This window comes from Ambystoma mexicanum, chromosome 4p, assembly GCF_040938575.1.
Source record: "Ambystoma mexicanum isolate Mex_15411 chromosome 4p, UKY_AmexF1_1, whole genome shotgun sequence".
Classification (NCBI taxonomy): domain Eukaryota; kingdom Metazoa; phylum Chordata; class Amphibia; order Caudata; family Ambystomatidae; genus Ambystoma; species Ambystoma mexicanum.
Genome location: NC_090927.1, coordinates 984,235,676 through 984,253,930, shown reverse-complemented (window position 1 = coordinate 984,253,930; position 18,255 = coordinate 984,235,676). Strand labels below are relative to the sequence as shown.

The 18,255-nt window shown below is 44.2% G+C and overlaps 1 protein-coding gene across 4 annotated transcripts in view; it reads right to left on the bottom strand.

Annotated features, from left to right (window-relative positions):
• Positions 1-18,255, bottom strand: part of SCML4 (Scm polycomb group protein like 4) — a 752,090-nt gene that overhangs the window by 541,307 nt on the left and 192,528 nt on the right. For all 4 annotated transcript variants that reach the window (XR_011260473.1, XM_069606558.1, XM_069606557.1 and 1 more), the window contains one exon: positions 11,779-11,848. Coding sequence is in view for 1 of the 4 variants with exons in the window: in XM_069606557.1 (XP_069462658.1) it covers positions 11,779-11,794 (16 nt within the window). In the remaining 3 variants the exon portion in view is untranslated. Of the gene's footprint in view, positions 1-11,778; positions 11,849-18,255 lie in introns of those variants that run through there.

Sequence of the window (18,255 nt, the reverse complement as noted above, 5' to 3'; positions counted from 1 at the left end):
TCCCGGTGGCCCTAAGAACTAACAGAGTGAGCCAAACCAGCAAACCAGCCATGTTAAAACACTGAACGCTTCCTCAGGTTCAACAATCAATTGAGGAAGCGCTCCTGGCTGGCTATTAATGTAAAGGGAAATGTGATTTCCCTTTGACAGTTCTAGTACTCCAACACACATGCCCAATGGTCCAGGCAAGGCCGGGAATGTTTTGCTTCCTCAGCCTCGTAATAGCCTATTCTGGATGCAGGCTGGGCTACTACAGGGCTAGATGTGTGTCAAGGTGCCCCTTGTTTAAACATGTCCAGACTGGTCCCCCCAGTGTAAGGAAGTATGGCCATATAAGAACACTTTCTTAATGTGGCATGGCATTTTCTACTGGCATCAAAGGTCAAGCCAACATTAGAAGAGTTCTTACATGGCCAAACTGACCTACATTGCTGCAGCCAGTCTGGACACATTTTCTTACTGGCTTTGAAGATAAAAACAACATAAACAGTGTTCTTATGTGGCCATACTGACCTATATTGGTGCAGCGAGCCTGTCCATGTTTAAAATAGGTCCAGTCTGGCTGCACATTTCAAGCATTTTACAGACTGGCTCTAGCAGTGTAGGCCAGTATAGCCATATAAGAACACTTTTTTATTATGGCATGACATTTTCTACTAGCATCAAGAGTAAAACCTACATGAGTGTTCTGACATGGACATAGTGGCCTGCATTGATGCAGCCCATCTGGACATATTTCCTTACTCTGATTTGGTATTTTCTACAGGCATCAAGTGTAAAGCCAACATGATGAGTGATATGATATCTGTGCTTGGTTAATGAGTGCAGTTTACCACCTCTTCTATGTTCTATACAAGATGTATTAGAGTCCAGTTTGAAGCAGGCTCCTAATCGCTTCCCTGGTCCGGATAGAATACCAGTTTATCTTTTTCAAGGTTTGATCGAATTTTAGGCACCCATAATTACCATTATCTATAATGCAATAATAAAAAGTGGCAAGATTCCCAAGTTCTGGAACCTCGCAGCAATTTTTTCCAATATTTATAAAGGTAATAGAGTAGTCCTATGGACTATTTCACTCCTTGATACCAATTTCAAAATATTTGGAAGGGTAATTCTTAAGAAATTGGAGCAATAGGTAGGAGAAGATAACATCTTGGCAGGCATAAAGCTGGGTTTTCGCTTCGACTGTGGACAGGTGAACAAGCCCTCAACCTTCACTTGGTAGATGCACGCTGTTTGTATGTAAAGAAAGAGACAACTTATTTAGCTTTTATAGACCTGAGCACAGCTTTTGACAAAGTCAATAGATCCAATGTGTGGCTGCTGCTCAGGTCATTAAATTGTCCAAAGGATATTTTAAATATCCTGATTCACTTACATAAGGGTCAATAAAGCATGTGAAAGAAGCAGAGACAACGGCCATTGCACTCCCTTTTTTACGAGTGCTTCAGGAGTGTGCCAAGTTTGTGTGTTGGCACCATTATTGTTTTCTATATATATTAAAGGCCTGGATGACTCTCTTGCAAAGAGTGGTGTGGATCACCCAGGATTGTCAAAATGTCTCTACCAGTATTGGCTTACTTAAACTGTCTTTATGAATCACCTAGATCTTAATGTGAAAATTATAAAGTCTGCATTTATGGTTTGCCCCCTAAATAGGAGGTTTTCCAAAATACGGAAGATGTTTAGCAACCAGTCATTCCACAGGTGTCAGAAACTGATTACTTAGGAGTTTGTTTTTCTGCTAGGTTAATAGGTGGCTCCCATATTGCTAATAAGGTACCTAGGAAGAAGCAGGCTTTAGGGGGTGTTGCATGCCTGATGAAAATGTGCAAATTCCAACCAAAAAACATGATTTTTTAAGTCTAAATGATGAAAACTAACTACGTAGCAATATATGGTGCCACGTTCTGCGGTTTTCAATGTCTCTTCCCTTCAAATGGTGGAGAATGGCTTTCTCAATAAATTGTTTGGTCTTCCAAGATCACCTCCCAACTATGCTGTGCAAACACAGAACTGGGCCTGTGCTTTCTCTGGGACGATATGTCATTGGAACCTGTTTTTCACTGACTTTGATCAAACCTTAAGGCCTTTTTAACACAGTTTATTATTACCAATATGTAACGAAAACAGGTGCTTCTACTGTGCTGTGGTTTAAACATGTTAAGGAGTCAACGATGAAAATGTATGCACTGGTGCACTTTTCTGCTCCATGCACTTTAGATCAGCTGATGAAAAAGGAATTTATAACATGCTTAAAGTCCTCGTCTCAAGATTGTCCGCAGAGCAATGAAACATTAAATCCTTCCAAACGCAGATATATTCTTTTTGGAACCAATTAAATCCAGGATTTCCTTTTAAAGAGTGATCAGATCAATGGTAGATGCCTAATCAAAAGGGCACGTTTTAACTGTATTGCTGTAAGGGCTGTCACTGCTGAGTTGTGTCCCGCACTATGTGAAGATCTGTTACAATTGATGTTCTTTTGCCCAGATTATTCTTATGAAAGATCTAAAACAATGTTACCAATTTTGATAGGGGCAGTATGTTAACAATGCCGCTCATCATTATACTACTCATGAAGGACTCATCTTCCATTAATAGGTTGGGCATTACTGTCTTATCTTCATCAGGTTCTAAAATTTAGGAATATCCTTTATTTCTGTAATTAATATCACGCTGTATTTGTTCTCCTCTTATTCTGCTTGTGTGTTTAGTATTTGTATGAACCGTTTTGTTTGTTTAATTGAATCTATTCCGAAATAAACTCGAACTTGACTTGATGACTTGACTTGATACAGTTAACAATTCAGAGCCAAAAGAATTGATTACACCTTGATTGACCTCGCCCAGCTCAAAGCTGACTACCCAAGTGACAGAGAGTTTTACAGGGCCCCCATTTCAGCACTTTAATAAGTGGAAGCCACAATAAGTAGCGCATAAGAGCAAAACGCTATCTCAGTATGCCCTGAAGAAGTGTGAAAACATGAATTCCGAGAAGATGGACATAATAAAATGCATACTGAAGAACACAACATCTTGCAATGCTGGTATTTCCCACTAGAGGGCAGCACACCAACTGATGTTAGCACTGAAGAGTTGTTGAGCTTGTCACAATGGCAAGCCAGCAATAGGACACACGTACATGACGCTGCCTTCATGGTAGCCGAGATATAACCAGAAATGGACAAAATTGAAACGAGGAGTCAATTCAATTGTGTGATGGATATTTGACTAGATAGATAGATAGACAGACAGATAGATAGATAGATAGATAGATAGATAGATAGATAGATAGATAGATAGAAAGGAGACACAAACATAGTAACATCAAGGATTACCACATTTTTCCTCCGAATCAGGGGTTTTACACAATACTCAGAATATGGGTCTCGAATGTTATCAGATCACTCGCCATTGATTTGGCAATTGGAAGGTGGGGGATAGAGCGAACAAACAAGCGAATGCAGAAGTTTCCAGTGTATACACTCATAGATGCTATATTCCTAGACGTACTGCAGGAACATATCACACTGTGAAGATGGCCTGGAAAACCCCACTTTAAACGTAAATGATTGGCCGGGAAATCCTGAACTCAATAACGGAAATAGTCAAAGTAAATGGCAAAACCTGCTTTATTAACAATCCACATAAAGCAGGGACAGTATACAAGCATCAAGGGTCTCACAACACTCTCAATCTTCTCATGCACAACAACAGTTTATGAATCTAAATACTACAATCTTGATTGCAAAAACCTACAGGGTACGGGGATTGTTTAAGGGATTGATTAAGGGATTTTGATACATATAGAAGATATAGGGGTTAGTCCTTTCCACCTGAGACCACCTCTAAATTGATAGTGGTGAATAAATGTCACCTCTTTATTACTTGATTGGTTAATGCAACATGCACTGGGACGCACAACATTGATAGATTCTATTGGTTGGCACCTTACTTACCAACCTTGAACAATTGACAAGTCGTCAACACATGAGCCAAAATGGGAGTAGGGGGAGAGAAGCCCAGACACTATCCCTTATTCCTACAGTCGGCCATGCCATGCGCCTTAGTTCTAAGAATATGTGGGGAGTCGAAGCAGCTGCATATCTGTGTCTGGGGCTAATGAGTAGACAGTGTTCTTGAATTATGGGTCACGTGTGAGAGGACCATGTTCTGAATTATTTCACCCTGCATTTATTGAGATTTTAGCTAACTTGAACGCGAGTGTCATTACTTTGCTGACCATTAGAGACTTGGGTGATCTATTCTTTATACAGTTTTGGGCTCATAATTATGCTGCACCTAGTGTTCAAAGGCTGGTTGTTCTTTAATTAATCTCAGAGAAATATGTCCTTTGTCTTGAGAATTACTATCTTGTGTTCTTCTCCGAGCCATCCCTGCACTCCCTGATTTCTCTGTAACCTTGGAGCTACTGTTTGTGCCCTGCAGAGATCCATATTTATGTCATTTCAGCAGTTTGGGTCTCCATGAAGCCTCACTGCCTCTGATTTATTTCAATGCGTGCTGCGACTTCCATTTTGGAAGATGGCTGCCTATTACTTTCGCATTTCTATGTTAGTAAGCTATATATGTGTACCGTTTGTTGCATTTCAGCTTATACATTGCTTATGTCATGTTCTTCATGTCTTTATGGTTGCAAACGATATCATTTATTTATGCATGCATATTTAACCTAGTGTCTGTGTTTCTACATGGTGAGTGCATATTTGCTTTGTGTTTATTGCATGCAGAGGTGCCATTTCACAGTGAATCTGTTTATCCCTGCCATTTTTAGTACATTAGGTCCATTTCCTCTTGTATCTGTCTGGGATAAGGCCGTTATGGTCGCCTTAGTGAGAAGCATTTGTAACCAGTGTGATATTGGGGTGTGCGAATGACGATAATATTTCGATGCTAAATGGGAAGGGTTTAAACTGTGCATCACAGGTATAGCTATGTTTGCAAACCGGTCCTTAGAATGGCATTATAATGCAGTGAATACCCTGCGAGCTTTTTTATTGTTTCTATAACCCCTTACACTTTTTTCATTTGATGTTCTTGTTCCCTGAATACCGAGCAAACCACGCGTAAACGCAATAGATGCAAATGATTAAAGATGTGAAGACATGCCACCAAGATATACATTTAAGATACACATGCAAAGGATGTACATCTACTCGACATTTACAGTGGCTAATAGAGAGAGAGAGGGGACTGGCTACTATTATTAGAAAAGAACGCAGTCATGAGACAGTAGTTTTAAAGAGAGTTCAGATGAACGCAGAATTTAAAATTTGCGGGGAAGAATTCTTCTGCAAATGGCACTTTTCTGGGCGCTTTTGACACCTAGCCCAAAATCGTGGAAGAAACAAAGGTAGATTATTACCAATTCTGGGCACCTACTGTTGCGGTGAATTGCCATGTCCTTCTTCCATGCCGCTCTTTTGTTGTAAATAGGGGATTTTATGGAATGGATTTGATGTCCCTTTTTTTCTGTCGTGTTTAAATAATGACATGTATTATTTTGAAGGTGTTTGTGATGATGTCATCGTTGTATGTTCATATGTTGTTATGTCTGCAATGGCGTAAGCTGAACAGTGATTGACTCAATTATAGATTCAGAATGAGCAGGACCTGGATCAGCTAGAGAAGTGAAATGTGTTATTATGAACCTGGCTGGGGGAAGGTCCTGGGCAAGGAGAAGCGCTCACTAAGGAATATTTACCAAGAATGGGACACAACACTTAAGGCCCGGGGGTGTCACTGATCCGTGAACCGGTAGGAATGCCCCACGCACGTGGAGGAAGCCTATACCCACATGACTGCATGTCCTTCAAGCTCTGCTCGCTCCAGCACTTCAGCAGGACAATCTTGGCAGAGATATGCTGTAATAGTTTGGACAACACAGCTGGTTCACATCTGGATCAATCAGAATTTGTGGTTGGCAGGAACATCGCTTGTGCCTGGATGGAATTATGTCGAATACACACACGGGCCAGAAACAGCGACCACTCTACGGCGGTTGCATCCCCCTGTTTGCTAAGAAAATGCCCAACTGTTTGTGATGGGGATGGCTGTACTCGGTAACGCAGGAACTGCAATTTGGAGACTATTTGATAAAGTCAGCGCAACTGCTATGCCACGCCCCAATTGCCAGGGTGAGGAGAAACAGCCCAAACTGAACGTATTACAGACTGCGCGGGATTACCAGGCAAAAGCTTGCCTCTACAACGCTACTATTTGCTAGGTGGTGAGAAACATTATCAAGACCAGTTAGATTTAGACAGCGATAATCTTGTATACAAGTGCGTGGGCAAACACATGTAACAGTGCTGTATGCATACAATATACTACTTATGACTGTGCCTGGAGTACCAGCCCAGGGATGAATTACAATGGAGAGCAGGCCTCAGCATACCCTGCAATTAATCTGGGCATGCCCAGAGAAAATCCCAGTGGTTGTGAATGATGCAAGTGAGGGGGTGCTTCGCAGAGGCTGGCGGAGGGCTCCATTAGGGCCCACTACTCTTTGTGGGATGGGTGAACTGAGGATGCTAGAATCTGCTACTTACCATTTCCGAAACAACGGCCCAAACCTCCCCCAACACAAGCTCTACAGGTTAAAACTCAGAGGGCCCCACAAAGGCACTTTTATGATCGCCACATATGCAGCAGAAAGGGAAGTCTTACAAGAGATCTGCGTAAGGCAGCACGTGACAAACTGGCCCCAACACAAACTGCCAATATCTGATCAGCACGTTGAGAATAACGATACTAGAACTTCTGGAAAATCTTGACCCAGCAGCTGCATAACAGCATTTTGATATTGGGAGCCTCGGGGGAGTCCTGGGTGAATTACATCAAGAACTTTTGGCTAAAGTCGAAGGGTCCAGAGAAGTGCGACCATGGGCAACAGACAAATGGGCCTTTAAAGGCGGTAAAAGGGAGATAGCCAAACATATAGGTACCTGCAAAGGTTCTAGGGACCCAGCCCGGGAAAGTATCTGCAGAGTACCAATGAAGCTACTCCTCAGGAGATGGAGTAAAGTGCTGAATTAGCTATTTTTAGCCATTACTGATGCTGCCTGTCTCCCCGAAACGGTTCCAGTACACAAACGTGGCCCACGTGGTGATCCTAATAGTTACCGCATCCTGGCCATGCTGCAAGCTCCAGCAACATTTTTTGCCAAGGAGATGTTGGCAGAGCTAGAGGAGTGGGCAGAGCAGAACCAAATTGTACCCTACAAACAACTGGGATTTCGCAAGCACTGCTCCACTTCGGCAAACTTACCTCCTCAATCAACACAACCAGGGCTGAAGTCGAGGGTACACGCGGGTGGACACAGTCCACCCATTTTTATTAGAGGGTTGACTCAGCCCCCCTAGCTAAAATGAGAAGCCTTGAATGTCCTCTTTGAATTCCTGAATTGAAGCCAGCCGCAGGGATCGAACCACAGTGGTTAGGTATGTAGGCCCGACACTTCACCACTGCACTCTATAACCAGATGTAAAATACGAAACAACTAAGGGTGAAATGTCTCATTTCGGTACTGCAAGTTCCAGGGAACACATCTGTATTGGTCCTTGGAGATTAAAACATACACACCTTTTAACATTTTCAAAAACACTATTAGAAGAAAATATCCTCTCTTGGTTTTGTGTGTGTCATGGTTTTCTGAAAGGAAAACTCGATTCGTCCTCTGAAATTTGGGTGGCTGCAATGCCAATTTAATGAAATGTGCATATTTCACCTTGATATGCTAATTTCTGGCAACGTCACATCCCATCGCGTTTGTTGATGAGTCCCCCCACTTTTATTTTTAGGATTTGATCCCTGAACACAACCACGGGGCTGAAGCAAGGTTGTGTTTTGGCACCGCTCCTCTTTAACCTATATAAGGCGGACCTCTCGCTGACATTAGCCACAAAAGCAACGCACCCGCTCAAGTTAGGATTAACAACACGTGCTTGGCTGGGTTGTACAGATGGTCGTGTGCTCCTTAACAACACCCCAAAGAGTTAAAAGGTCTATTAAACCTGCTAAAGATATTTGTAACCTTACAGGATCTAAGAATGCATGGCAACAAAACCAAGATTACTACATTTCAGGACACCAACAATGAACATACGTGCAAATTCCACTGGACACTACAGGGGTACACAGTGGAAGAGGTTGCAGAATACACATACCTGGGAACGGGAATGCAGCCAACAGCTGGCGGCACTGAGAGGCACCGCTGTGCAGCCTGCAGGATACACCTTGGCCGCCTGTAGCTTGGTCTAGGAAAAGCGGCTGCGTTCAAAGCTCATGTGCGCAGGTACAGAGATAACCAGCTATAACCACTGGAGAGCCTTTCTATCAGACCTCCCCCGGCCACTCCTGTCTGCACTCCTGCGGGATATCCACTCTCTGATACACACACTGCCAACTGTATTATGAGAAATGACTCTGGAGTATGGCCCTAGTGGCACCCGCCCCCCGACCCCAACAAACAGGTCAATTGCACTAAAATGTGCAGGCACTTGGTGAGGCGGGGGCGGGGAGGGGAAATTGGGCCTAATTACTGATGACCTCCCATTAGCAAAATATAAGCAGTAATGGAAAGCACATAAATTGGGGTACGATCGAGAAGAGGCGTTGATTAATTTAGCAACAAAAAGCAGCAGTAATGGCACCAGTAGCATGGTTGCACCCCAAAGAATGTCCTAACTCATATGTATGGACTCTTTAAGGTTGAAATGCAACCTTGTGGACACCTTGGATAAAACAGGGCATATAATGGGAATACCAAAAGACAAACAGATGTATAACCGAACTGCACTGGTAATGAAATAGAATTTGATTTTTTTTTAAAAAACGGATTTGTGCCTGCCCGGTATTCATGCTAAAGTGGCAGAGAGCACTTATAGCGTCAGCGGGGAATGACCCTATAGATGGGGAAGAAGTGTGGCAGGGCTTGCTGGAGGGTAATGATGTCCCATTCATTTAGCACATGACTGCCCACTGGAGAGAAAAAAATGCAGAAAATGCTAAGTGCTCAAGGCAAGGAGTAGCCACAAGAACGAATGCTGCCAGTTGTGAAATTGACCCAGGAAAGAGTATATATAGGATTTAACATGGGAAAGTGGTCAGTACCTAAAATAGTCCTTAGTTCGACCGGGAGAATGCCTTTCCCATATACACACAAAAGCCAAAACTGTTGGCATTGCCAATGCTTGTTGTTTACAGTGAGTCTCCCTATGGGGCACGGGGTATGCCCAGATATGGCTCCCTTCCACACTGTGCCCGTTTAACTAAGCTGCGCCTTGTCGATGTGCAGCATAGTGGAGGGGAGAGGGTCTCAGTACACCCGGCAATGCAGGAGGACTGCCCAGATCAGAATGAGGCTGCACCAACAGTAGGCAGCAATGCTACTGCTTTGCACATCCTACAGGGACAGACACAGCCTTCCCACCACTTCAGCCACCAGGCAGGACCTGCTGAATGTGCACTCCTTTGTGCTGCAAGTCGGCTGTCCAGGACGACGAGCACCGGCCATCACAGTGGCGCGCAAAGGCCACCAGAACCTCAGTAGGCAAGAAGGCAGGTAAGTGATTAGGAGACCCAGCACTGCCCGGTGCAATGGGGCGGCAGAGGCTAATGGGGCGGTCGACCAGAAGCATTGCAAGGCAATAACCGTAACAAGCTATTGTAATAAAGCTAATTCCCGCTCTGTGGTCCCATCTATGCTCCCACACGCAGAAGTGGGACACACCAGCATTAAAAAAGGATAGCGGGGCATGGAGATTAACCTCAGTGATCCGTGCATGAGCTCAAGCGGAGCACCTGACAGACCCAGAGCGCAGCTAAATTGTGTCAATTTCAGTACATGTGCCTGGGAAGAGGCTGCTGCCTGATGAGGAACATATGCCGGATCTCCACAAAGACAATCTCCCAGTGTCAGGAAGAGAATCAGCAGAAGTAATGTGAAAATAACCCCCCAGGTTACCTGGACACATTTCATCTCCTCTGCAATCTTGCTCAGTTAACCCCAGCTCCCTGTTTGAAAATGATTTTTTCAAATAATGGTTCACAGGCACCGCAGAGCATGAAGAAGCCATTCCTGGTGTGTAGGACAAAAGGCTCAGAAAAAGGAAAGACATACCAGAAAGGATTTCTTCATGATAGCACGGATTGAACACATTGGATTTAAAAACACATGTTTCAAAATATCATGAAAAATAGGTCAACGATATCATATGAGATTCTTAAGTAATTAGGCATCAGAGAATTTGATATAAAAGCTCAAAAAAGTGGACGTACTTCCAGGGCAAGTAGAAAACACCACAAGAGAGACCCTCCAGGGCTCATAAGGTAAGTTGATCCTGCAGCTCACTGAACAGCAAACACATGCCTTCATTGCAGAAACTTTGCCCTGTGCAAGTGTAATTAGCACTAAGGCAAATTTGTGCCAGTGAAAAAAGCAAATTTGCTCAATGCCTTTTTGCATCTAAATAATGTTTCTTTGCAGTGTGGCAAGTTTCACTCCAATGTCTTTGGCACTTGCACGAGTGCATTCACGTTCACTGCGTGTTGTTGTGAGAACTTCCCTCTAGCGGAGACGTGGCACAGGTCCTGTGACTGGATCTCATAATTCAGTTTAGCCATTGGATTGCTGTATTTTTAACACCTGCTTTTTCCACTACAGTTAATGAGTGGGATCACCAATTTCCCATTGGGCTAGATATGGAACAATGCCATTTTCCAGTGGAAGGTGTATGGAATGTTAAGATTTTTAAGGATTTTATGTCCAGAAATTAGCTTAATTCTATCTTCAAAACCGTCTCAAATATTGGCAAACGTGTCACAAGACCACAACATGTGATCTAAATTCTAGTAAAGTGTTACTACAACCTAAATACAGAGGGAGGCATGGATGGAAGACATGTGTTCAGGGGTGGACTGGGAACCAAAAGAGGCCCGGGAAATAATTGTCAAAGTGGTCCCAAATTACACATCTGCAGCAAGCCCAACCCTTTTCCTGTGAGAAAACATGGAAATACCACACAAATGATGCTCAGGGTGCAGAGGCCTACCGGGAAATCTCCAGAGTGCCCTATAGGCCAGTCCACCCCTGCATGTGTTGTGCTAACATGTGATGTAAATCAGTTTCCATGCCAAAAGGATTAGAACATTCTTTTTCCAACCACCGAGTCTGATATGGCCAAATGTAACTACATGTCCCATGTATGTTTTTCGCTGTCAGGACTGTGGCGACAATCTGGAGGTTTTAGCAACATGTACAAGGTGGAGATGTAAACATGTACAAGGTGGAGATGTAAACAGGTACAAGGTGGAGATGTAAACATGTACAAGGTGGAGATGTAAACATGTACAAGGTGGAGATGTAAACCCGTTCGATTGAAGGGGAATATGATATGAAAGGTTATTTATAAAGCACTTAATACCCAGAGGTTTCTAAGTGCAGACCCGGGATCGAACCACTGTTTCTCAGTGTAGTCTTGCTTCCAAGGCGAGCACTTTGCCCCTGAACTATCCTCTGGAGACAATATGTAGTATGAGGGGTACAAGTACTTTCATTTGCAAACCTGTACCCGGCCAAGTTAAAATATCCATCTATGACTTTTCACTAAAATCGCTGCCTCTTTCAAGAGAGACAAGATGATATTGTAGAAAGCAATAATACGTCATCAGAGGAGAGCCACAGAATGCATAAAAGATAGGAAACCTGCTGGTGGCAATGGTAAACAATATTCATGTTGTCTGCTTACATCTTGGCAAGGTCATCAGCTGGTGAGAGCGTCAGAGAAGATCCACATGGGGAAGCAGCAGATAGTTCACCTAAAGGAAAAGAGACATGGGTCATTGACCAAGTGGCAGTCTTAAGTCATTCACACAAAACATCTCAGCATGCACACAAAGAACTCAGCATGCACACAAACATCTCAGCGTGCACACAAACATCTCAGCGTGCACACAAATATCCACATCAGGTCATGAAACATCTCATCCTATAGCAGAATTGAGGTTGTCCCGCTCCCAGTTCATGCTCCCCTGCTGTCCCGGGGTCTAGCGACTTGCCATTCACACAGCCCTCGTAACCCACGCCCAATGTGATGGCTGGACACAGGAATGTGTAAGGTGCACTAAAGATCTATTGGTTACTCCCATGGAGTAAGAGCATGCGCGCTCATGGAATTACTACCCGTGCAAACCGCTTACACTCAGATCTCCCACACACGAACAGTCAGACGATGGGTCAGAGGGAAGCAAAAATTACACACGCTGCCACTTTTTCTTTACACAGACCTGCACCTCTTGCAGATGCATGCATTTTTCCACCGCAAACTGAGTGCACATGCAACGCAGAAGTCACAATGGCCTCTCCAAACTAATTCCATGGTGTGCAAGTCCCCACAAAACATGCACAAGGGCAGCCATGGAAAAAGTGCCAGTGTCCCTAGGAAAAGGCAGCAGCGGGAACTCCTCAGTAGTAGAGAACCGCAAGCCCTGCATCATCAGCTGTAGATCGGTAGAACAGTGGCACTGCCCAACCACGCTCTACTCCGATGCAAATCATTGGCTCTTAGGGATGCGGCATTCCTGAGTGTTCCACCACCATCACTGACCAAGACATCTTCAAGCTTAATCATGACTGTGACATAGTGATCAGGAACCCTCCATATGTCGTGGCACTGCCCAACCACGCTCTACTCCGATGCAAATCATTGGCTTTTAGGGATGCGGCATTCCTGAGTGTTCCACCACCATCACTGACCAAGACATCTTCAAGCTTAACCGTGACTGTGAAACAGTGATCAGAAACCCTCCATATATCGGGGTATTAGACACAGAAATCTCAGAAAACCAGTCCACCTAGTTTCAGCAACTCTTTTTGTGGCACAGAAACCTACTGCACTTCAGAAGACGAGGCATCAGTTCTTGCGCGCTGGCTGGAATAAGCAGGGGAGGCAAGGGATTGGTGCATTTATTTATGTTATGGTTCAGTCATTTGTACAGGGAACACTTAACTCAACAGTGCTGGACTCTGGACCGATTTTCCTTGATCCGGGCCGCGGCAAAAAATATTCAGAAGTTGGGATGTGAACCGCGGAAGCCAGGATTCAAACTGTCATCGATAGACCTGCGCCACAAAGGTAAGTGAGGTGGGGGGGCTTGGTTAAGGGAATGCGGGCTGGGGCACGCCTATAAAGTGATCTATTTGATCACTGCGCCGCGCAGTAATTGCCATCGACATTTTCGTCGGCGCAGTTACGGGTGGTGCAGTCATCACATAGATTCCACAACAGTTCTGATTGCATTACCAACTGCGTAATAGGCTGCCATGCACGGCTTTTCCGGACATTGCTTTTTCTTCTAAATAATATTTATGAAAGTTTATTTTGACATATGTTGGATAAAAACTGTGCATGTTCCAATCACTATATTAAATGTGTTTGTTAAACAAAGCGTAGATATTTTTAATTATCCTCCCTGTAAACATCACCGCTATTTCAATACTTTCAGTAAAAACAAGATCCTGTCATACTGTAAGATGCGTAATCATACTTCAGGCAACACCTCCTAACACATTAATACCGATGAACATTCGAGGCAAGAGAGAAGACCACAAGGTGAAATGCCAATTGAAGAGGCAAGTTTGCACAAGCCAGAGGACTGTGAAGCAGGGTACTGCAGGGATGGCCAGAAAAAATACAAGACACACGGATACTCCCATACAGGACGTTGGTTGGAATGTCTTGGAGAACCTACGCAGGTTCATTTATTTATTTATTTTTACATTTATAAAGCGCACTAAACCCGAGGGCATCACGGGGCTGTTACAGAAAAGCTATCTAGTGGGTTTTTACATTGCAAGGTAGAAGAGCAGGGTTTTTGAATGTCAGTTCAGTGTGGGGGGTCGGCTGGAACAGCTTGCCGAACGCTCGGTACGACTGCTCCCCTCTCAGGGTAGGTGAGAGAGTGTCCAAAGCTGGGCTGCCAAGACAGGGGAGTGTGAGCCGTCAGCTTTAGCTTGTTTAAATTTGGGCAAGATGAGGAGATGAGCATAGACAGATCTGGTTGTCTGTGTGTTTATGTTGTCTTAAACCCAAACCCAGGGTGCCCTTGTGGACTCGGGATGAGCCTACGATAGCAAAACAGCCATTTTGGCCATGTCTTACCGTCCACCCAAAGAAAGGCCACAAACAAAGTGGCCTGGGGGTGGGACTTAAAAAACTGCATTAGCACCCAGATGACATCTATATTGGATCATTGGGCTTCTAGCGCGGTACCCACGGCTGCACTCCTGGTGTATCGATAAGAAAAGTATAGCTGCCACCGTCCTACCCACCCCAGCAGACTTTCATGGTGACTGAATCACCCTGGGGTCAAAATAGGAGAGGGGCTTCAAAGCACCTCTTCCTTTGTAGCCCTATAGGTTACCAGATGACATCACATCAAAAAAGGTTTCAGGGAACACAAAAAAGTCAAACAAACATAGAAGACAGCAAAATGCTTAGGGGACACACCAAGTTAGGCAAACGAACCACAAAAATGTAATTGTGCCGTGACAATGCCCCCCTCTTCCAAACAGGCACACATTTTATTATGCAGGTCAATTCAGAAAGCGTGCTTTGGTTGATATGTTCTCCTGTTTGTATTCAACTAAAATGTATCGCAAATTGAAGTAAGGGAGTACAATTATAGGGCGAAACAACGCAAAATTTAATTCAGAATTCCTTTATCAATCCAGTAAACATTACCATCAAAAGGGGTGGGAAAAGATGGAAGGAATGACTTAATGTCTTTGCGCCTTGGGAGTCTTTTGGGGGCTAAAAGGGAACGCACTTTGCTTCCTCTCGCATAGCGGACGAACGCAAGAGAGTGAATCACGGATGCAGATCCAGGAACGCAACCCGGAAGGTAGGTAGTTAAGGCTGTGTGAAAGTCACCGGATTAGAGCTTCAACAGGTGGCCAGCTATGGATCCGCCAACAAATCATACAAGATGTAAACTTTTCCCTGCCAAACCAGTATCCCTCTGTATAGTGTCGCTCCACATACTTTCCTTCAAAGTTTACCCTTATTATTCTCTCCTCTTAACACAGTCACCTACCCTATCACTGTATCCCGTTGTTGCGCATGCTCAATTGCTTCGCAGCAAGATTTGCGTTATGTGAAACCAAGCAAATGCACACATGCAGCCGTATCTTCCTACTGCAGAAGCACGTCTGAAGTAGCATGATATACTGTAACCCTTGGTGAAGACCTAAGGCGCAGAGGGTGGATAGTCCGTACCTCAGAATCCGCCCTCAAAATAGGCCATCCACCAAGTCTTGGCTGCGGTGGCCAGTCATAATTTCGAAAAAAAAATGTCGACAAAAAAATGTCGAAAAAAAAAATGTCGACTTTCGGTTTTTTAAATTATATATTTATTTTAGGGGTTCGGGAGTTAAAAAAAAGGGAACAATAAAAAAAAAGGGTGGTAGGGGGGAACCCCCCCATTTAAAAAAAAATGCATTGAAAAAAAAAGTCGACATTTTTTTTTTCGACATTTTTGTTTCGAAATTTTGACTTTCGACATTTTTGTTGTCGAAATTATCACTATAAACCGTTGGCTGCAATGACCTCATTCAGAGGAGGCACGCATCCCACAGGTATGCAGTTCCCTGAGCCCTCAAATACTAGTTTAAACCACAAATAGTATGGCCTAAGTCACCTCAAAGCTCCATCTTCACAAAACAAAGCTGACACTAAAGACCCCCGGACACACGTGCTGGCCAGAGAAGATGGACATTTCAGTAAATGATTGGAGAGAGAGCCTTATTGCTGCATTCTGCACTGGTTCAATCCTCCCTCTTGGACTTTTGGTGTACTCTGCATACAAGTCTTTCACTTGCCGAACCGAGTTTATACTAATGTGTGCACTACTGCAATTACTCCACACCAGGAGCCATGAAGGATGGGCACACCTATTAGCCACTGTTGCACCAATTCAGGAAAGCATTCATGCAGTGTTAAACAAGGAGACACATCTAAGCCACTGAGAGCAGAAGGACAGCATTGATCACAGGTGGCTCACACATCCTCTCGGCTCTTCCCAAATGCTCGGATGCTACAAGCATCAGTTCAGTCATGTTCGGATGAGTTTCAGACAAATTTACTTTGCCCAGACTGTCCATCAGGGTACAACGTTCATTCATTTCCAGGTTTTTATTTGAGGAAAACTCAAATCATTGCAAAATATGGTGGGGGTTGGGTAAAGGGATGCAAGGAGTCAGAGGTCAGGGGAATAGGTTGTAAATAACTGCGAAGGGGAGATTGGTGGGAAATCCCCTAATTTAAAAAAATGTTATGATTTTTTTTGGCCAGAAATCGCCGGCAAAAGAATTCTGCAAAATAAACCTGGGGATGGAATGACATAGAACCGTCCATCAGGGACCAAATTATGTCTGTCTGTGGATCCCTTGAATAAGATATACGATCAGGGTGTTATCAGTGTATTGATAGCAAAGCAGACCATGCTTGGCCACTAGTGGTTGTACAAATGTATAAATGTTGACCACAAGGGGTGACACACACAAAAAAAGAAATTCCCGCCCACCCTACCCCCTGAAAAAAGGTATTTTTACAATGGGCAATGTAAAAAGCATGTAGATATTTTTTCTTGCAATATTTATTGCACTTGGTAATTGTACGTCACTATTATTTCAGCAATAAAATCACAGTAAACCATCCTTAGCCTCCCAGCTACCCCCTAAGCTAAACACAAATGCTACAAGTCCTATTCTAGAAACTTCATTCCTACTCCAAACACAAAAGAAAGAACCTTCTCCTGGGACGGCCCTTCCAGAGTTTACTCACAGTGTGGAGCCCCCTTGGTTTCCTCCTATCGCTCTCATCCTTTGGAGCTCTCACAGGTCCCTTGCTTCTCTGCCATCTTGTCAAAGCGATCATCAACCCCATAATTCTGACTGCACTCTGACAGAAAAGGGGTTGAGGGCACCTACCTTTTTTGACTGCATGTCTATGAACTTCGAACCAAAAATGTGAAAGTCTCACGTGGGTGGGAGATGTTTGATGCCGCCACTCCCAATTCTCTGCTGAGTACCTAGATGTGGTGATTGTGAAGCATCATTACCACGTCACAGTGTGGCACGATGCACTGTTGACACAGGGTAGATTCACAAGCACAGTGACAGTCGTTAACAACACTCCTGCAGTTAATCTTATGTTTACACACTGGCTAGAATCGCCTAGGCCAATAGGCAAAGTGTTCACTGTGCATGCTCACTGTGACCCTGACACTGGACTCAACATCCCCAGGTTCAGAACTGGTGGATGAACAAGGCTGTCTGGCAGATCCCTGAGCCCACGCTGCAGGCGGTTGAGAGGGCAGTGGAACACAAAGAGTGGGTGGTGCAGCACTCGGCTTCCCTTCCTGATTAGGCAAGGATGTGGGAACCCCTCTACTGAGAACCAACAGCATCAGATATCATGTTTCATGACATTTCTTCCACTCAGGAGGGTCTACAACCACGTTTAGCTCACTTTACCCTTCACAGAGGTGAAATATCCATTTGCATATCAGCCTAGTCCCACCCACAAGGGCAGTCCAGCACCGAAATGCTAGGCAATTCTCCTCTGAGCAAGAGTACCATCAGCAATCCCAGGCACGTGTTTCGGCCTTGTACGGCCTCCTCAGTGACGTGAAGCTGAGCTTCTCTAAGGCACAGTGAGCAAGTGGTCAACCTCTGGATTACCCTGGGCTACTTAGAGTGAAAACCCACATTTTACAAACTAAGCAAAGATGCGGGAGTCCCTCTACTGAGAACGAACATGGGGCAAATACTATGGATTTCTCCCACTCAGGAGAGGCATCGGTCACTCTCTTGTCTAAACACCACGTATTTGTCTGTGCTGTTGGAATCCCCCTCAAGCATGTTGAATTATACTCAGACACGAGAAACGGATGGGGTGGAGGTGGAGTTAAGGTATTCATTTCTTCACTGTGCCAGATGGGCAGATATATAAGATGGGACATGATGCTACCCCCCGAATGGATGCCAGACAGTTTGACTTCTTTACTTACAGTTGGCATCGGCTACAATGATCGCACAAAAGAAAAGATGTGATGTAAAGCCAGTGAGAGGTTATGCATCATATGATCACTCTCCGAATGATGTGCTGATGTGAGGCCAAGCTTAGGTCTCACAGGTCCGGAGGTGAGAATTGATTATCCAAGAA